The sequence below is a fragment of the Pimephales promelas genome, chromosome 3 (assembly GCF_988280905.1).
Source record: "Pimephales promelas chromosome 3, fPimPro1.hap1.1, whole genome shotgun sequence".
Lineage (NCBI taxonomy): Eukaryota > Metazoa > Chordata > Actinopteri > Cypriniformes > Leuciscidae > Pimephales > Pimephales promelas.
In genome coordinates this window covers 20,062,546-20,083,652 of record NC_142771.1, presented here as the reverse complement: position 1 = coordinate 20,083,652, position 21,107 = coordinate 20,062,546, and the positions used below count along the sequence as shown (strand labels likewise).

The 21,107-nt window shown below is 36.3% G+C and overlaps 4 protein-coding genes and 1 long non-coding RNA gene across 6 annotated transcripts; 1 reads left to right on the top strand and 4 right to left on the bottom strand.

The window, feature by feature from the left end:
• Positions 1-647: 647 nt before the first annotated feature.
• LOC120489125 (uncharacterized) lies at positions 648-11,050 on the bottom strand. The gene is made up of 2 exons (XR_005624699.2): positions 10,723-11,050; positions 648-805 (listed from the first exon to the last, which is right to left on the bottom strand). It is a non-coding gene; the product is annotated as an uncharacterized LOC120489125 (long non-coding RNA).
• On the bottom strand, positions 4,683-6,468 carry LOC120489124 (uncharacterized). Its single transcript, XM_039685776.2, has 2 exons — positions 6,377-6,468; positions 4,683-5,822 (listed from the first exon to the last, which is right to left on the bottom strand). Exon 2 carries the CDS (start codon positions 5,763-5,765, stop codon positions 4,866-4,868), a length of 900 nt encoding a protein of 299 aa, XP_039541710.2. The 5' UTR covers positions 5,766-5,822; positions 6,377-6,468; the 3' UTR covers positions 4,683-4,865.
• A 1,006-nt stretch (positions 11,051-12,056) lies between the features above and the next one.
• lrrc3cb (leucine rich repeat containing 3Cb) lies at positions 12,057-14,077 on the bottom strand. The gene is made up of 2 exons (XM_039687383.2): positions 13,765-14,077; positions 12,057-13,388 (listed from the first exon to the last, which is right to left on the bottom strand). The coding sequence occupies exons 1-2, from the start codon at positions 13,869-13,871 to the stop codon at positions 12,590-12,592; spliced, it is 906 nt and encodes a 301-aa protein (XP_039543317.2). The 5' UTR covers positions 13,872-14,077; the 3' UTR covers positions 12,057-12,589.
• A 547-nt stretch (positions 14,078-14,624) lies between these two features.
• tmem86b (transmembrane protein 86B) lies at positions 14,625-17,616 on the bottom strand. Its single transcript, XM_039685707.2, has 3 exons — positions 17,424-17,616; positions 16,900-17,143; positions 14,625-15,466 (listed from the first exon to the last, which is right to left on the bottom strand). The coding sequence occupies exons 1-3, from the start codon at positions 17,472-17,474 to the stop codon at positions 15,012-15,014; spliced, it is 750 nt and encodes a 249-aa protein (XP_039541641.2). The 5' UTR covers positions 17,475-17,616; the 3' UTR covers positions 14,625-15,011.
• Positions 17,617-18,399: 783 nt separating this feature from the next.
• On the top strand, positions 18,400-21,080 carry aspdh (aspartate dehydrogenase domain containing). 2 transcript variants are annotated; one of them, XM_039685765.2, is made up of 8 exons: positions 18,400-18,488; positions 18,830-18,880; positions 19,235-19,379; positions 19,548-19,632; positions 19,777-19,926; positions 20,082-20,305; positions 20,493-20,632; positions 20,919-21,080. In XM_039685765.2, the coding sequence occupies exons 2-8, from the start codon at positions 18,832-18,834 to the stop codon at positions 20,954-20,956; spliced, it is 831 nt and encodes a 276-aa protein (XP_039541699.1). In that variant the 5' UTR covers positions 18,400-18,488; positions 18,830-18,831; the 3' UTR covers positions 20,957-21,080. The 2 variants fall into 2 exon arrangements, with proteins under 2 accessions (XP_039541699.1, XP_039541701.1); XM_039685767.2 differs by having other exon boundaries at positions 18,412-18,503.
• Positions 21,081-21,107: the final 27 nt, after the last annotated feature.

Here is a 21,107-nt window from a genome sequence, read left to right as displayed (position 1 = left end):
TCAAACATACGCCACTGAAAATACTGTATGCATAAAAGTAGTATTTCTCTTGCAAATGTAATATCTGACATGGCGTTACTGTGGGCTATTTCAGAAGAATTAACAGAAACTCAAACATAACAGAAGGACAGAACAATATTTTATTCTCTAAAATATATAGGCTATTCGAGAGGGATTAGAAGGTCATCATCATCAACATTTCACATCTTTTTATGGTTTTTGACTGATTCAATAATCTTGTTTTTAAAGACACAAACATTTTTTCTCTGTTTGTGAATTTTTATCTGGTGTATTCTTGATGCTTCTTCATGAATTGTGATGCTGTAAAATAAAAATATTGTTTCAACTTAAAGTACTCATGCTGCCTTAAAATGTTTAAGTTTAGTTAACTTTTATTATACTAAGTGACAACTTGAATTTTTGAGGTGACTAAACTTAAAATTTACAATTTTAACAAACACTTCCTTTTTTAAGTTAAAACAACAATAAAACAATATATACAGTGGAAACGGTGGAAGTTTATTGACCTAGAGACACACAAACATGCATGAGCAACAACAGCGGTTTGCACTAGGAGAGAGGCAGGAAGTGGATGTTCCTTGTGCTGAGGCAAGGAAGGAAAATAAGGAGTTCTTTTTGGCTGCCTATATAGTGGAGGACAGTTCCCACAACACACTTCTCAAGCTCTTTCCGCACACACATTCGTGGAGTGGATGTCCCGAATTCCGAAACGTCTCAGGGGTACGAGGTCATGACTTTAATGGTAATGGATGACGTGGACACTCCTTCCCACAGACCAAACTCACTGAAAGAACACACAAAAACTCACAAATATACACAAAGTATGAAGTATGTCAGTGTAATGGTGACCGCTGGGTCAAGTGGTTAACCAATGAGAAAACCTTTGACCTTGTACAGTGGGTCGTAAATTCCTGGTCAGATTGTGTAAATACAAGTAAGGAACAAATAACAAAACTTGAGTTGATTGTTTGGGGCTAGCATGACCAAACCACAAAAGAGAGCATTGTCTAGGATTTCAGTGGAAGGTTTTTATTTATTTATTTCTGACTCTGTCATTCTATTCTCAAAGTCTTGGTGTTTTCCATTACGGTTGGATGTAAAACTGTCAGAAGGGCTGAAAACCTACTTGGCATTGAGCAGATGTATTTTATAACATTTCTAATTGCTTTGCTCAAGGGTATAGAGATAAAACAATGCATAATTCACAGTTCATGTCCTTAGGATTGAACCTGCGACCTTTGTATTATCAGGCTAAATCCTAAAGCACCACCTCTCATCTACAAACATTCTGTATATTTTTTATACATTTGCTTTAATACACACAGGGGACTCCAAAAGTCTGAGACAGACGTTTTTATGATTTGTAAAAAAAAAAAAAAAAAAAAAAAAAAACACTATGAAAGTAACAAAAATACTTGAAGAAAACTCTCATCAGATTCATCATTTACAAAAGTCATTCAAGTAAAAGGGAGACTAATCAAAAAAGATAGTTGATCAAAAAAGTTAATCAAAAAAGAAATTGCTGTTTTTTTCAACTTAACTTTTCATTTTTAGAGTTCATAAACTGAACTGAAATGAATGAGTAGTTCAGTCCATTTAAAAAAAAAATCACATAAACATTCATCATTCATTCATCATATGGTAAACGGAAGCTCAAGCAGGATTGCTTGACGTGCGAGAACCAATGAGGTTTGAATGTGATGTTTCAACGATGGTGATTAAAAGCCTTGTGTTTTGAAGATGAATGAAAGTCTTGCGGGTTTGTAATGACATGTGGGTGAGTAATTCCTGACAGAATTTTCATTTTTGGGTGAACTAACTGTAACCCTATAAACTGCATCCTGAAAATAATTTTTAATAGGAAAACAAAACAAGTTTTCTTCTGTTGTACATAGGAAAAAAAAACTGTAAAAAAGGGGCCGTACCCTAAAAAGGACATCTTTGTACCTTTTTTACTCCTAAGAGGTTTATATTAGTACCTTAAGATTACAAATATGAAACCTTAATGAACCTTTTTGAGGTGAAAAGGGGTACAAGATGTCATTTTAAAGGTACTTCCCCAGTGAAAAAAACGTACAATTTTTAAGACATTTTTTTTTCTACTTTCAGTTTTTATGTCGACATGTACTTGTCACAACACAAAAACACCTGGTCAGGACAAAATTATTCTATTTTCTGTGGTCTTACCCTGATGACTTTACCAAAGAAACCCACACTTGCCCTGTGCTGACAAACGCTGGAAAAATGCAGCACTGGACGATTTCCAAGCACACACACACACACCTCCTCTGCTTTGTCAGCAAGGGTATACTCCTGTTAGTTGGGTTTGCTAAATGGAGGCCCCTGCTTCAGTGTATTGCTGATGAATTTTTCATCCCCTTGCTCTTTTTTACTTTCAGTCCTTCCCATCATCCCTAAACTCAGGAAATCAGCACTATATCACATCAACGGTATTGCTCATCTGTATCGTGTTCATCTGATCTCTCACAGGTCCAGGTGTAAAAACAAGTGTGAGATGTTATCCAACAAGTGGCAAACGACCCAGAGATATCTGCATACCTGATCATTGCAGCATCCCTCATAGTTTGTAGTAGGTACTGTACACATGTAGGCTACTCAGAAAGAAAAACACATTATTCACGGCCTACACATGACAATTGCTAAATGGAAGCTAAATGTTTTGTTTCACATATGGTTTATGAAGCAGATGTTTTCTGTTGGAAAGCATCTGACAAGGCAGTTATTATAAGTTGCAAGAGCATTATCAAAGTAAACTGTTGTCTTTTGTGCCATCGTATCATGTCTCAGAATTTCTGTTTTAATCAGACAACATGCCAGGATGTGAACTATACTTTCATGCTTTTCTGGATGAGTGGTTGTCACATGAGCACAAACTTGTTAAAATTAGAATTTTTGTCTGCTTGATAGGATTCTATGAAAAAATAAAATACATACAGTGCATGCCCTTATTTGCCCTAGCAGGCCCACACTAATGCACTATAGACATCACTGCTTCACATCACTGTGGTGATTTCGCTATTGTTTTGTGCTGTAATCTGCAGCTGATTGCCTTCTGAAAACTTTTCTTATCTGTCCCGAGCACAGCGGGACAGCTGCCAATCTGATCTCAGACATACTGAGAGAACACTGCAAAATGGCAGGAAATTCCACTTTGAACAACTCCCAGCAGCACAGAAGATGCTTTTAAAACCAGGCCTGTTACATAAGGGAACAGAAACTTCAATAAAAGGTCTATATTTCTCTCGGGACAAGAAAAGGAGAGCAAGTTGCGATTTAAATAGAATATGCCAGCGGCAGAATTTGTCTGACCAGGACTGGATTAGACTTTATTCGTAATAAACGTGTGGAAACCCTACATTATAGGGACAAAATGTCCCCACATGACAAAAAGAAAAAAAAAATGCTTTATAATGGCATGGGCCTGGCATACTTTTTTATATAGGCCTACCTGTAGGCTTCAGCTCTTTGTAACTTTTGTGGCTCTTGTTGGATTGGCATGTTTTGTTCTCATCTCAGAGACATGAACTCAAAAGTAAAGTGATTACTCCACTTAGTGGACATAATGGGAAATGACCTGAGAAATTATGAGAGTTATATGAGGATATTTGTAATTTTGTAGATAGTTTTATATACAAAGTTGTTCACAGTAGACTTAGTCAATATTGTGCAAGGTGGGGTTAAAGGGTTCGTTCACCCGAAAATGAAAATTCTGTCAGTATTTACTCACCCTCATGTTGTTCAAACCCCGTAAGACCTTCGTTCATCTTTGGAAGACAAATTAAGATATTTTTGATTTAATCTGAGAGCTGGATCACTCCTCCATACTAGTCCATAGGCTTCTTGAGGGATTGAAACTTGCTGGACAAAAAAAAGTTATTAAAAATAACGACTTTATTTCAACTATTCATTTACTTCTCTCTCTGCCTCGACTCAGGTTACTAGTTTAATAGCGTAAGCTTCTGTTATTGTACGTCACACGGTGGTCACACGTATCACACACATGACCAGCGACTCACTAGTGAGCCTACGTGTGACGTAGCTCTACGCAATCACACTACGTTAACTGACTAGAGGCTCATAGAGAAGGAACTGAATAGTTGAAATAAAGTCTTTATTTTTGTTTGTTTTTGCGCACAAAAAGTATTCTCATCGCTTGATAGTCAAGATTGAACCACTGTAGTCACTTGGACTATTTTAACGAAGTCTTTGATAACTTTTCGAGGCCAGCAAGTTTCAATCCCTCAAGAAGCCTATGGACTAGTACTGGAGTGATACAGCTCTCAGATTTCATCAAAAATATCTTCATTTGTGAAGATGAACGAAGCTCTTATTATGGGGTTGGAACAACATGAGGGTGAGTAAATACTGACAGAATTTCCATTTTTGGGTGAACTAACCCTTTAAGTTCCTAATGGACATACCATTATTTTTACCTTTTACATGTGCACTTTACTTGTAACTATCTAATCACTTGGTCTTATATTAAACAACAGCACCAAAAAAAACAGAACATTCATCTTTTTTGTTTTTGAGCATTATATTTTTGAGCCTAAAATATGGGTATATTATTAATAACCCGTGCATATTGCTAGACATTTTATGTTTCAAAGGCACACAAATGAAAAAAAACTCACCAAACATTTCTTGTGGTTAAAAATGCTTTATTTCATAATGCAATATAACAGAATCACAAAAGCCACTTGAATTGTGTGTGGTTGAGTGCATTACAAAACCTTCAGAGCCAATGTGCTTTTAGCGTATTAAGATTTTCAATGATTGTGCTTAGTTGCAGTAGTACATATTTGATTATTTAAGCTAGAGCGCTATTGGTATGCTATGTACATTTTCTGGCCTTTGTTGCCCTCGTTGAGATTTTTGTTGATAAAGCTGACACCAGCTTTCTGATACACACCACAGGAATCACAGTTGATCAGAAGAACCATGGCTTTGATCTGCGATTCACATCCTTCGTTCAGGTGCCATGCGTAGACATCTTTTCCAGTGGTTCCGGCATTGAGATTAACACTGAGCTTTTTGAAGCCTTCATTCTGGAACCTCACATTCTCCTGGAACTCAGTGGATACATTAAGAGCAGTGAGAGCTTTGCTCTTATCGGTTGTGCGCCGATACCAGAGGTAGACATAGTTTCCACCAGCACCACGATTGGTGTCTTCATCCACGCGAGTGAAGCCCAGATCAAACTTTTGCTTGTCAGAAGTGAATTCAGAAGTTGCTGTGATCTCACTGATGTAGCTCGGCTTCACTCTCTTCACCCACAGGTAGATGAGGTTCTTGGTTTTCTCCGCACCGCGGTTCAGTTCACATCCCAGTCTCTCCCAGCCATCTTGCAGAAGAGCAGTCTCTTCTTTGGCATCTTTGCTCACCTCGAGGTCCATGATAGGGATGTCAAATTCAGTGTTGCCGTAGAAGTACCACAGGTAAATGGCCTTTCCACCAGCTACTGCATTCAGATTCTTGTCGATCTTTTCATACCCTGCGCTATCAAGACCTTTGCTCATTTCATCTACGAATGAAAACTGGATCCTGGTCACGGGTCTCATGCCACACTCTTTTTTGTACCAAAGAAAGACCCGTTTTTCATGATTATCTTCACCTTCACTGAGGTCAACATTGATGAGCTGATAACCTTGAGCGCCAAGTATTTCCTCATCGTTCTTCGAGGTGGAAACACCGAGCTTTGTTATGAGTTGTTCATTGGCCATCTTAGTTTCTTCAGAATTTATCGGCACTGAGGAAGTAGGTTAGGCTAGGTAAGTAGGCTACAAAAAAGAAAGGAAAATGTAATTATTTATTGCTTTAAGCAGCAATAATAAATCTATTTCTGTATTTATGATTGAATTAATAAAGTCTGACATGCATAATATTTCTTATGAATATAAGAAAACAAAATCTTTTATGTTACAAGAACTTCAGAAGTTTCAATGCAATAACAATATTTACTCTTAAATTTTTTACTTTACAATTCACATATATTAATATATTTGCCTCAAAGTAAAATTTTTGTTTGTAATAAAAATGTTCAGATCAAGTAAAGTCACACTTATTTACAGTACATAGCGCCTCAGCTTCAGATTAATAAACAGCAAAGAAACCGTGTTAATGTTGCAAAAGTGATAAATTATAAAATTACTTCAATTTACTATACAGAAGAAAACAGTGTCAATATTCGGTTCAGTTTAGTTCAATTCAGTACCATAACAATGTCAATGTAAAATATATATGTATATATTCAGCTGCAGCTCTACAGAAGACAACAGTGCCATTATTCAGTTCAAATCTAGTTTCAATTCAGATCAATACATTACCACCCTACCAGTAAAGGAGCTGGATCTTGTGTGTTGTAGAAGACAGATGAAGGATCTCTTATTTATACATCCTAACCCGCTTCTCCTCCACTCCCTTGTTATATCGTCATTTATCAACCCAGCCGGCACATGACTGACCAACATTTCCACAACAATGTTGAAAGGTAAGAAACATTTGAGTGAAAACAAAACCAAGACAAGCATACATTTTCCAAGGCCGAAAGTGATTTGAAAGTAAAAAAAAAAACAAATCTTCTCTATACCTACAGTAGTATTATTTTCCTATTTATTGTGCTTTTTTTTATTTGTCTGTTCTGCCAGTTAACAAGAATTCTGCATAAAATTAAGGAGTATTTTTATGAATTCTAGGAAATGATAACTTTTTTTACTAGGCCTTAAAGGGTTAGTTCACCCAAAAATGAAAATTAAGTCATTAATTACTCACCCCCATGCTGTACCAACCCCGTAAGACCTTCGTTCAACTTCGGAACACAAATGAAGATATTTTTGATTAAATTTGAGAGCTGTTTAACTACCACATTGGCTGCCTAAGGGACTAGCACTTGACGGCCCAGAAAGTCATTGAAGAAAATGTTTAAATATCCCAAGTGACTACCGTGGCTCAACTATTAGTTTATCAAGCGACGAGAATATTTTTTGTGCGCAAAAACAAACAAAAATAACGACTTTATTCGACTATTCCTTTTCTTCCTTGTTGGCCTGGAACGAGACTTCCTTAGATTTCCACGACGCATGCGCGAGAATTGCGATCTCCTTCAACTACTTCAGTTCAGTTCTCGCGCATGCGTCGTGGAAATCTAAGGAAGTCTCGTTTCAGGCCAACAAGGAAGAAAAGGAATAGTCGAATAAAGTCGTTATTTTTGTTTGTTTTTCCGCACAAAAAGTATTCTCGTCGCTTGATAAACTTATAGTTGAGCCACGGTGGTCACTTGGAATATTCAAAGATTTTCTTCAATGACTTTCTGGGCCGTCAAGTGCTAGTCCCTTAGGAGCCTATGTGGTAGTTATACAGCTCTCAAATTTAATCAAAAATATCTTCATTTGTGTTCCGAAGATGAACGAAGGTCTTACGGGGTTGGTACAGCATGGGGGTGAGTAATTAATGACTTAATTTTCATTTTTGGGTGAACTAACCCTTTAACACATTAACACATTTGAGAGTAATATATTATAGAGATAAGGCATTCTGCTAAAAACTCTATTACTTTCCTTATAGGATAATTGGATAAAAAGGATAGGATAGGATTCTTTTAGGATAATAAAGAAAGAGTGGGGAAGAGGCTAAAGTCCAGAAAAATAGAGCAAACTTTTACAGTATAAATATTTTACCGTTTAAAATAACATACAGGCAAGGCAAGTTCATTTATATAGCACATTTAATGCACAATTGTAATTCAAAGTGCTTTATATACAAAAAGTAATTAAAATCATCATAAAATTAAAGTCTCGTTTACATTCGTAATTTGAAGACAGATGACACAGCATTATCATTTTGATGGAAAGTCCTGAACAATACAGTAAATTGTCATCTGATCCATCAACCACACACCACTGGAATTTGTATGTCAAGCACAGCATGTTTTATATAAAAAAAAAAAAACATTACCCGTTCAGTTTATAGACTCAAATAATTTCACTTCCTAAAAGACAATTTAATACAAATTAATAGCAGTTCAATCATATAATACGTATGAAGGCAAATGCATACTGGCTCCTAACAAATTTATAAAACAATTGTGAGAATCACTTAAGCATGTCAGTAAAGCGGAAACATACAATCATTTTTGAACATGGAATTTCCCTGAATATGTAAATAAAAATATTCCCTGAATATTGTAAATAATCTAAGGGTTATTAGTCTCACAAAAATATCGAATCTACTGTATGTAGAACATGAGTTTTTAAAGAGACCTTATTTAACTCATGCAGGAGCTCTAAAAAAAAAAAAAATCAATTGTGTGTCCTAGACTAGAGAAATGGTTACCAAGTCTCAGTACATCAAATTTCAACAGATAGAAATAACTGTACATTTGCATGGTAAAAACCAGATGAACAAATTAAACAAAACTGCAGAACTAATTTATCTCGTTTCATATTGAGTTTTTGAACCCCCAAAGCGACATTTCTCACGTCTAGCAGTGAAAATGTATTCTGCATTCAAAATGTGTGATGATGTTATGCCACCAGAATCATTTAGGAAATATTTTACACGATTTGTTAACTGATGATGGAGAAATTGCTCTTGGTGATGAGTCTTGATATATTTTGTTTGTAAGGTTGTAATTGTGCCACATTATGTGTGCAAGGGGTTATTTATGCACAAAATGTCCCTTTTCTTTTATATATTCTATTTTCTATTTTTCATAATTTGTTGTAAGCAACCTATTTTATTCTATTGTATTCACAAATTTCTTATGTACCTGATTCTTTTTTATTACATGTATAAGTGTAAAATTACGGAAGCCCTGAATCGCAAAAAACAAAAAAAAAAACAAAAAAAAAAAAAGTCTAGCATTTCGAGATTGAAGTCGAAACATTTTGACTTTAATCTGGAAATGCTAGTCAGTCTGTGGACATCTTTAGCCAAACATCGTCAGATGACACGTTTAAAAACAAGCCATAATAGCCACACTGTCACCAAGTCATGCGCAATAAATGGTCAAAAAGAGCATCTGATCTGCCACAAACCACCAAAACCCATGCTGAGTACAGCTTGTTTCAGATGTTACAAAATAATTAGGAATTTGTGGCTGATTAACAGAAATCACATTTTCCTTTTGACATTTAGAGGAAGGATAGGCAATTTCTTTTATCAACACTTTTTGTTTTACTGGATGAATCTCTCTTCACAACCAGGGCCCGTATCCGTATCCCTAAAGATTCAGATAATCCTCTCAGAGAGCTCCTAACTTAATCTAAAAATTCCTTGCCAGGAGTATTTTAGCTTAGAGATTCCAGAACATTTTCAATGAACTCTGAGCAAGGAATGGATGGAGAATCATCTTAGTGAGGAGGTGTGGTTGACCCCGTTGCTAGGTTGCTAGCCGTGATTGGTTGAGTTTGATGAAAATGAACTTTTGGTGATAATGAGCAAAGAAAGGATGTACCCTCAAATCAATAAACATAATTATACACTCTAATCTTATGCAGACTGTAATTGTAAATAATATTTCACATTCAAGAAAATATCTGGAAAATGAATAGTAAGCTGTAGGGGTTATAGCCTAACATTAGAATCTAAAATATGTCAAAACTTAAGCTCATTACACCCTGTTCAAATAATGATTCATGTCTTATTTGCTCATATTAATATCCAAGCTGGCATATTTTGTACTTTCACTCCCATATGGACCCCATTGAAAACAAGATGCCCTATCTCAAGGGGCTGTCCTTAATGAACTAGAAATTGCAACGTTACAACTCAGTGTGGTCTTAACGAGGGTAACACAGCTTTTATCAATGTCTGTGATTTCTGGCTGGTCTATTTATGAAGGCTTGTTAACAAATATCCTACAAACACAGAAAATGGAGAATGGCCATTTTGTGCAGCTGCTTAAGGGAACTTCTGAGCCACTAAAAGTCCTCTTCCCTGCTCTTAGCAGATCTCGCCGTAGGAGCCCTTTTAAGCACTAGGAATCTTGAGGAATCCACTTTTAGGGGAAATTCTAAGAAAACTAAGAGAATTTTCTTAGAATTTGGCCGTTAGGGGCCACTTTTTGCACAAAAATTCTTTTAGGGATACGGGCCCAGATGGCAATCAATAATATGAGTGACAAAAAATATTAAAAAGTGTCTTGTAGTCATGAGCGTCCTGTAATATTCGATGTTTCCTGTGTGAAACAATTTGCCCTTCTATATGTCGATGTAGACCTTATTTGTGTTGATTACTTAGAAATATGCTTCCGCAATCATGGTGCAGTGCATTTATTTGGTGCTACCTGCATCAAGTGTTAATAGTGATTTAGTGTAATTCCGCATAGCCACTTAAAGGTGCAGCAGTAGAGTATAGAGTGATTCTATTGCACTGGATTAATGTTAATCATTATTTATGAGCATAGTATAGTATTCTTTTTTTTTATTATTTATCAGTTATTATTACCATTATTTATTTTTCTTTGTCTCTGTTTAGACCACATAATACACTCAAGTTCTATACGAACTTGTATATTGGCATCCTGATCTTGAAAATAAAGATGATAAAAGATTCTCTGGCTCCAAAATCTTCTGCCTGAAAAATCTTTCTGTATTGCCATCCTAAAAAGAACCACTTGTCCATTCTTTACATACATTATAGTGTACCAAAAAAATTTAATCCAATAAAATATAAACCTACCTTACAAACAGCAATAGAAACAGATAAGTAATCCTTGGTGTGTAGGTTCGTTTTCTTCTGATTTTGGTTCGAACTCTCTCGTTGCCATTTACAGCATTGGAAGTTTTCAAAACAATTTCACATGTAATGGCCATGGCAGGGATGTTGACATACCCAATCAGTTGGTGTTGCGTCACACCAATCAAAACGTGTGTTTTCAAAGGAAAAGCCCAAAAATAGGATACAAAATATAGCCTATTTGTTACGAAACTGCTCTGAGACACAACAGTTGAGGATCCAAATGCAGTCAGAGGCAAAAATCCAAGAACCAACAGACAATGAAACCAGGGAGAATGCTCAGAAATGCATGGTTTAGGCTGAGACTGACAAGTTAATGAGACACAGGTGGATGCAATCAGGGATGATGAGTCTGGCTGTGAGTTATGGGAATAACAATAGTCTGATGTGGAGTGCCCTCTGGTGGCTCTCAAGGGCATTCCAGCTGGCGACCGACACATTATTACTTCAAAATTAGGATCGTTTTTGTGTAAAATTCTTGCTAACATTATAAGTGGACCTCAAAGAACATTATAAAAAAAAAATAGCAGCAGCAAATTTAATACAGCAGTTGATTCATACATGAATGGAAATTCACAACACTGGGCACTTGAGCACTTGCTGTCAATAATTGATAATTGTGAAACACTAAAGTAGCCGATTAGCAAAGCAGAGAGAGATATGAAACCATTCAGAAAGACTGAAAAGTAGAACACAGAATTTCTTGAATTAAACATCTTCAGAGGACGGCTACTGGGTCTAAAAATCATGACGACCTTGATAAACATATTCAAACATTACTATTGCTATCAGATGCCACTGATGGGGAGCAGGTGCTGGTCCATCATGCCTAGAAGGCCCGAACAACAATAATAAAAGATGACAGTGCTGTACATATGAAGACTGAAAAGCTCTTCCATCTGTATTTAATTCTGAGTGCAAATGTGGTAGTTATTAGGTATAATCTGAATCCAACTCTCGCTACTTGTTATACATTTTATATGAGTAATACAATTTATAGGAGCCTATTGTCTGCTTAATTTTGCAACCTAAGCCCAGATCAGTATTTCTATTTCATTAAAGTATCAGTATTTATATTTCAATAGATACAGTATGATATACGTAGGCCTACTGCACATAATCTTATTGTTTTTGGAGTCTCACAAAACCTGTGTCCAAAACATGTGTGTCCCATTTTGAAAGACACACCTCAGGAACCCTATTTTAATATATAAATAAATAAAAAAGCTTTTGATCCGGGCAGTAACATATTTTCAATTGGTCTTGTATCCCAAAGAAATGGTTACTAAGTCTCAATATATCAAGTCCACATTTGTTTTTAATGTATATTTCTATAAATAATGATAATCACTTTTTCCTTTTCAATTTTTATTACACAATATTATGGCACTTTAAATCAACTGCTTTCTATTTGACTTTATATAAAAAAAATTGTTCCTGTGATGTCAAAGCTGTATTTTCAGCATCATTACTCCAGTCTTCAGTGTCGCATGATCCTCCAGAAATCAGTTTTATTTTTTTTATCATCAATGTTGAAAGAAGTTTTTGGGGAAACTGTGAGACTTCTTTCTGAATACATTTCTTTGATGAATATTAAATTCAAAAGAATACCATTTATATAGAAATATTATTCTATAATAAATACAATACATATTTTTATAGAAATCTTTTGTAACATCACATAAGTCTTTACTCTCACTTTCTCTATATATTTGGTTGTTTTTTATTTGTGCTTTTATACAGAGACATCAATAAAATCAATAGAAAAAAAAAAAAAAATGTTGATATAACCCTGTTATTCATAATTGTGTTACAGCCTGGTGTTAAGTGAATCTTCAGATCTGCCCTGCCTGTTGGGCAGAGACTTGAGATACTCGAGGTGGCGAAATGCATCTTCTTGGTTGTGCCTTACATAGTAAACTAAATAGGATATAACCATTGTAAACCAGCCAAACATTGTTATCAGCATAGCCACATCAATGGTCCTCTGGATTGCTGTGCAGAAGTCAAGATCAGTCGCCACCAGAATGAAGGGCATTCCTTGAGCCCCCAGCGCTTCAGGTTCAGAAGTGTTGCACACCACCTCAGTGAGGGAGGAGGGATCCAAAAGCAGCTGTGGCATAGCCAGCTGCAGACGACAGTCACACAGCCAAGGGTTATGAGAGAGGTTGGTCTGGGCTCTAAGGTCGCCAAACGCCTTGGGGTCCAGGGTCTCCAGCTGGTTAGAAGAAAGATCCAGGCTGCTCAATGAGTCTGCAAGGTCTTGAAAGGCTCCAGGCTCCAGGTAAGCCAACCTGTTGTGGGAAAGATCTAATTTGAACAGTAGTGGGAGCCCTATAAAGGCGTCGGCTGGTATGGTAAGCAGCAGGTTGTTGTCTAGGTATAGATGCTGTGTAGTGTTCGGAAGGTCACGTGGAACTGCAATCAAGTGCATGTCACTACAACGGACCATCAGTCCGCCGTCGACACTCTCTGAGCAGAAACAGCTCTCTGGGCATCCGTTTTCTGCTTGGTGGCACAGACACACATCCAAAACGTGGAGCAGGAGGGTGAAAGTGAGAGAAAGGCAGCTGGCCACAGCATGACCGCCCATAGACATACTGACAGTCCTGAACAACAAGAGGAGGAAGAGCACACCAGCTCAAAACAAACAGGAACAAAATAATAATAGTCATTATTACAACTGACACCCTGCTATCATTATGCTTGCTGATTGTGGAGTTATTCTGAGGATAAATGGGCACTTGTTAGGTTAATTACCATCAAGAAACTGCTATTTTTTTTAGGGCATAAACTATATACATTAATAAGAGAAAACGGTTAATACAGATATAATTTATGCCAAGCCAATTTTTTTTTTAACATAGCCTACAGCTCATGAATGTTCACTAATATTGCTCCTCTTTAACTTACCAATAACAATCAGAAATTCAAATGGTTTGAATTAGCTTGGGAACTTACAAAAACGTGTAAAATTTAACTTACCTGAGAGAAGATGTGAATTCGTAACTCGCGTTACGAATGTTGTTGTCTTTAGCGAATAAACACGGTGTTTCCCGTTTTGGGCTTATTTCTTCAAAATTTTCATTCATAATTTGCTTGTCTGGTTAATTTTGACTTTCCCTCAGAATGTGAACGTCTCTTCATCACCAAAACAACGCATGTGATGATTCCATCGCCATTATTCACAAGACACGGATACGAGTTCATTCCTGTCTTGAAGATCAACTTGATCGTAGAGAAGCCTCTCAGTTCCCATCTCTCTCCGTGTGTGTGTGTGTGTGTGTGTGTGTGTGTGTGTGTGGTTTTGGAATCCCGAAGCTTTCCTCACACATAAAGCAAGATAACCGACAGATGGCGCTATAAGTGAACGAGGATCATCTGTCGATTATGTTTGATCTTACTTGACGCAGCACAAAATACCGTACATAGGGTCAAATTTCTACAGTTCACTTTACTCAAGTTATTTATTAATACTATTGAAATCATGAAATCATTTTTAGCCTAATAAGATCCTAAATGTTCAGTTTAGATATCTTCATACAGACTGTTCTGCTTATATTTTGCAATTTCTATTATATAAACTATTTTAACAATTAGCAATAACAGCTGGATTAAAAATAAAATCTAGTATGTCTCGTTATTGCTTTAATTTTTCTTTAAAAGTGGTCTCAGATCCGATTGAATGCCACAAAAGTAAGTTATAAAACACAAAAGTATTCCTTGAGATCTACATGCCAATTGATATTTTCATTACATATTTAAAAAAAAAAAACAGTTTTACATTTGTCTTTTGCCAGCAACTAGACCACAAAGGTTTCATGTATCAGTCAAAAAATCTGTGACACTGTGACATAACCTCTTTTATTTTCTGTTTAATGATAAAATTATCTCTGCTCTAGAAATAGCATCATTTCAATGTGGGGCATGATCCCAGCATAAATATTTGTGTTGTTGGACAAAATAAAACTTGATTTAAATACAGTTAAATTTAAATAAATCAGTTCATATCAGTGCAGAGTCTGTTGTGAGGAGTTTACTACAAGGAAGTCTCACTCTCAGCTGTTATTGTAGACTGTAATATTTCAGATATTTAGTGATATAAGTCATGTCCACACACATTAGGTATGGATTTACTGCGAAACAGACACGGGTTTTTCAAATAGGTCCCATTTTATACCATAATCAACCCTTTTCAGTGATGATGATGATACACAAAGTTCACAGCAGTTTTATGATTTCTTCCACTTGTGGATATCATCAGCATCCTCCTCCAGCATTGCCTTCACATCACCCAGTGCAATCATCAGCTGTGCCAGGTAGTATGTTGTCATAATAATGTGCCTTTCGTATTCTATATCAAAGACATTGAACTTTGTTAGTGCAATTGTGAGGTCAGAAGCCATGAAGACCAGGCTCCCCAGCAGGACAAGCGGCCGCCGCGTACGAACAGCTAGTGTAGCCATGATGACAATGAGCAGCATGTAACCCCCTATGGCTGGGACGAGGACGTCAGCTTCTGGATCAAGCCGTAGGAAGGGCACCAGGTACATGTAAAGTCCACCGCCGATCAACCACAGGAGGAGGTAGAGGAAATAGAATGACAAAGACGAAGATGTTGCAGAATATCGTGATGACAGGAAGGAGAAAGAGTAAAGCAAGTGGGCCAGAGCAAAACAGCCCATTCCTGAAAAAGAAAACAGAAAGAGATTGGACTGTGAGGCTGGGTTATTGTAATTATCCAAAACAATAAATAAATATAACTGTTATATGAAGTAAAATAAATGTCAATCAAAATAAAATAAAATATTTTCTTATATTTTTAAATAGTTAACGAGTACACTCTAAAAAATGCTGGGTTGTTTTAACCCAATTTTGGGTCAAATATGGACAAACCCGAAATGTTGGGTTAAAAATGTAATGTAAAAATTTAACCCAACGGCTGGGTTAGTCCATATTTGACCCAAAGTTGGGTTAAAACAACCCAGCATTTTTTAGAGTGTAGGGTACTTAAATAATTAAAAATGAAATAAAAATGAATAAGATATAGACTTTGTATATATATATATATATATATATATATATATATAAAGAGACAAAATCAAACAACTAAAAACTGATGTTAAAATAACACAGCAGTGGAGAATTGTGATTAATTTTACATTTAAATGGAAATAAATTTAAAGTAATTAAAAACATTTGTATTAAAACAAATGAATGGTAATTCTCATTGTATTCTCATTACTGTGATACAGTACTTATAAAGTACATACTTACGGTGCATATCAAGTTAAAATAAAATTGTGCCTACCTGCCATGAAAATAATATCCCTAACATTTCAATGTATATGTGTGTGTGTGTGTGTACCCATGCTAAAGTTGCCTAAAAAGAGGAATAAAAAATCATCTTTTGGAAATTGATCTTAATGCCTTAATTTAAAAAAAATGAGAAAAATCAAACCTTTAAGGATACCAATTTTCTTTGTGAATGAAATAAATAAAATTTCATAAATAAATGTTCTTCCTTAAAATACAGGCGGCATAAGTCAAGTAAGTTAAATTCCCATACAGGCAGGCAGATTTTTTTTTATTTTTAAAGGCCAGTTATGGATCCAGGATAATATGCATCCTGATAAAGTTCCCTTGGCCGTTGGAATTAAAACATCTCCACATCATCACACTACCTTCACCGTATCTAGCGAATTGGCATGGGCTACTTTCCATAAGATCACCTCTGAATGTAATTAGGCTAGCTGAAATAAAACCAAGTCAATCTCTAGGTATGGTGAAGGGAGTGTGATGATGTGGGGATATTTTAATTCCAAAGGCAAAGGCAACTTTATCTCGATACATATTATCCTGGATCCATAACGGGGCTTTAAAAATCTGCCTGACTCTATGGGAATTTAACATAGGGGTGTCCTGACTTATGCACCCTGTATTTTAAGTAAGAACATTTATTTAATTGCGATGCATTATTCATACACAAAGAAAATCGGTGTCCTTAAAGGTTGGATTTTTCAGGGTGAAATATGGCCTGGATATGTTCTTATTAAATTTTGTGTCATTAACCCTGATAGTCTTAAGTTAAGATATGGAACTAAAAGAAAAAACTTTTACCATGAACAAAAAGTTCTGGCCAAATAAGGCAATAGTCTCCGCCCGCTGAAAGCAGCAACCCTCCGGCCACACCCACTAGACTCCGCCCCCCATTATAACTGAACACCAGAAGGACCAACGAGAGGATGGGAGCAGCTTTTATTCCAGCAGCCAGAAGAGAGGGGGCGGAGTCTGGGATCCACAAATAGAAGTATATTGTGCAGGATGCAAAAAAAGGGAGGAGATAGAGAAACAGTACACAGCACTGGAAAAGAATGAATGCAATACAGGCATCAGTTATTAAAACACACGTTCTGCTCTAAAGAGAATTTCAAACAGTCTCACAATTTTTTTTATAAAACATTGAATTTAAATATCTTTGTTATGAGGAAATTAAAACATGACATGAGTGTAATAGAAAAATAATTGTGACTAAATGTGGATCTAAATATTTAAACTGGATGTTTGAGAATCCCACAAAAGCAGAACGCAGGTGTCTGTATTTTTGTGCAGGTGTGTGTGAGTCTGTATGGTGCTGTGATTACCGTGTTTCTGCGTTGTCTGCGGTCAAAGGCACTGGTCTCCAGGATGTCCATCTCTCTCTTCTGGCCTAAACAGTCATACACACACTGTTCTCAGATGTGGGCCACTTACTCCACAACTGGGAGATTTGCAATGTCTCTGTGAACTATGAATACCAGTGTGTTTCATTGGCTGGGGTAGGTATGGACTTTGGACCATTATGAGGGATGTGTTATCTGTCAGATTGTTCGGTCATAAAGTACACCCCCCTCTCTCTCCTTCTTTCTGTGCCTGTCTCTCCCTCTTCTCTGCATTATGGCCTATTACCCTGTAGTGACATCATCAATAAGAGCAAAGGTTTGATGATTGAGACACGAGTTCAGGAAGATCTTTTAAAAAAGTAGTATTAATTAAAATTATCTTTAGCACATTGATTTCTGTCTTTTCAGCTTATTTTATTTATTTGATCAGATTTTCTGTTGTGGTTGTAGATGTCAGAGTAAGGAGAAGCTTAAGAAATGTTTTATTTACATTTTTTATCCAAAGTATTGTAATTATTATAATAATCATTGTAATCCTAATTCTTTTTTCATTATTATTAATTATTAGCTTCTCTGATGGTAGTTTTAACTGCATAATTATAATCCAAATAATATTATTATTATATATAATAGCCGGAGATATACATTTTTCAAGATGATCACCCATATGAGGGAGCCATATGGCCAGTGTTATGATGCAGCAAATAATAATAATAATAATAATAATAATAATAATAATAATATATATATATATATATATTCTAATATAACAGTCTATAACACTTTTGTCTTACACTTATTAATAAGGTGTGACCCGATAATCTAGCTATAAATGGCATGGCAACTTCAGGTTCAGGATCCCCGTTTCTACCATAAATAATATTACAGTGCTCCTTTAAAATACCCAAACACCAATGGATTCACACAGAATGTAGTCTAATAATTAACATGAACTTTAACCCGCTCTATCCAACAATCTCTCAAGTTCAAACAGCGAAAGAGATCGACGAACATCGAGAAGAAAGAGAGAGTGAAAATAGAGAAAAGGTAAGGATAAAGCAGGTAAGTTAAAGTTGAGAGTAGCGATTGAGATCAGTGTGTTAGAGATAAAGGAGAATATCTACAGTTGGACGGTGACATTGGGGAAAATGAAAAGTGGGAGGGGCCAAAGTTTTAATCAATAGCATGTGTGGGGAATACATGCAATATAAGCAAATCTTCTTGGAGTTTCCTGTTTCAGAAGTTACAAAAATAGACTACACTGTTGTTATATAGTTGTGGGTAACAGTTAGCTCCCTTAATCTACGTTTAACAGACAAACCCTGGAGATTAGACATTCTATAGACATGCCATTATGGTTCTTTTGAATCTCTTTTCTCACTTTGCAGATATGGCTGATAGACCCTTAAAGGTTGGAATTGTAGGATATGGACATTTAGGTGAGTTCTCCAGTGAAAACTTTTGTTTCAGCTTTCCCTAACACATTCATTTATTTAATTTGCTCTTAAAAATATTGCATACCTTTGTCAAAATAAAAAAAAATGTATACTTCCTGATTTTAAAATATAATATCCCAGTTATTCAGCATATATATTATATTTTGTCATTAAAAGGTATCTGGGACATTTGATTCATTAGTGAATCTGTCCATAACTCAAACCACTAAAATATCATGAAATTTTTTTGGTCAAGAAGTGTTGAAGAGCTAGCTGGGATTAGGCTACTCATCTTCAGTATGAATTTGTTCTGTCAAACCATGAAGCTTGTATTACATCTTTCGCCTCTACATTCAGGACAGTTTCTTGTTGAGAAGATCCAAAGGGAAGGGCCTAAAGTGGGGCTGCAAATAGCATTCGTTTGGAACCGAAATCTAGACAAACTTAAAGATTCATTGCCCGAAGAGCTCATTCTACATGACCTCTCAGATTTCACACGCAGGTAAACATTACTATGTTTGTATGCAAGAGCATGTTGCATGGGGTTCTTTTCCACAGTCATATCAATGGCAAAAAGTGCCCCAATCAACCCGAAATCACCCTATTTGTTTAACAGGAGAAACAGGAGAGACAGAACACTGTGTTTTTGTGTGTGTTTGGTGTGTTTCAGAGTAACTGATGTAATCGTGGAGGTGTGTCATCCACAGATAGTTAAAGAGTTTGGGTGCAGATTTCTGTCACACGCTCATTTCCTGGTAACTTTACTGTTTACCTCTATATTATCACCAGAAATCTTGCTTTCCATATTATTTACATTTATTTCAAAATGATGACAAGCTGTGTCGGTTATGTAGTTGTTATAGAACCATCCCTGATCAAGTTTTTCCCTTTTCCCTCAGGTGGGCAGCCCTTCGGCTCTCTCCGACACCCAGCTTGAGCACGACCTCCGCACTGCTGCAAAGCAACATGGAAAAACACTTTATGTGCCCAGTGGTGCATTATGGGGTGGCCAAGATATTCAAAAAATGAACGACAGCGGAACATTGCGGGTGAGACCATTTTATTATAATTATTTAGTGAGCACATTTTTATTTGATTGCTCATAAAAAATATTTATATTCAACAGGTGGTCAGCAAAGTTAAGTTTTATTGTCCCTCTCGCATTAAAAAAATATATTAAGTAATTTTCAAATGTCTCTCGTAGGCTCTATCAATCCGAATGTCAAAACATCCCTCTTGCTTTCGACTGACTGGTGGCTTGCTCTCTGATTGGACGGAGGGAGAGGGAAGGCGGGTCTTGTACCACGGCTCAGTAGCAGAGCTCTGCCCCATAGCCCCCAACAATGTGAACACGATGGCAGCTGCGGCCATAGCCGCATCAAAGTTGGGCTTTCATGGGGTTACTGGAGAAATCGTTTCAGACACTGCGTGAGTTGCCAACTGGTCCTCAATGTTTTATTCCTCATAAAACACAATAAAACTGCCTCCATCCCTAGACTTTTCAGCATGTTGCCAAGTAGTTATTCACTGACAAAAGTAATAAAAAACACTATACTTAAGGTTTTGTTCAAATCCCTAACCTTGTATGAGCATCTCTTCTTGCCCCTCTCTCCAGATTAGCAGACTACCATATTGTGGAGGTTGAGGTAATAGGTCCAGATGGGTTCTCTGTGAAAACGGTAAGACAGAACCCCGCCAAACTGGGAGCTGTAACAGGAAATGCCACATACAATTCCTTCTGGAGCAGCTTACTGGGTATGTTTGCATAAGACAGATGGAGTGCATATAGCCAAAAACCACAGTATGTGCTGAACATCCTAAGCCAAATGTGGTTTTGCACAGATTATATAGCTATAGAAAACAATTCCATCATAAACCTTTGCATTCTTTTGTAGCCATCATCTTTTCTTTCTGTCCAGCTAAAGTTTGAAAGTGAACTAAAAAGTCCAAAATGATACATAATGTCTCTTATCTCATATCTTATTATCTCAGTCTTGTTATATAACATTAAATCTGAATTATGTTGTCTTTTTTTTTCCAGTCTGCAAGGGTCATGGAGGGAGGGTGTATTTGTGTTGACAGCAGTGGATTTCTGCAGAAAGTGTACAAGTTAACCGAAGTATAGACCATTTTGCTAGATGTAAACAACACTGGTCCAGAAACACTTCCTGTTTCACTTTGTAACTGTTCTTTATTTCACATGTAAAGAAAACATCTTAAAGATGTTGTT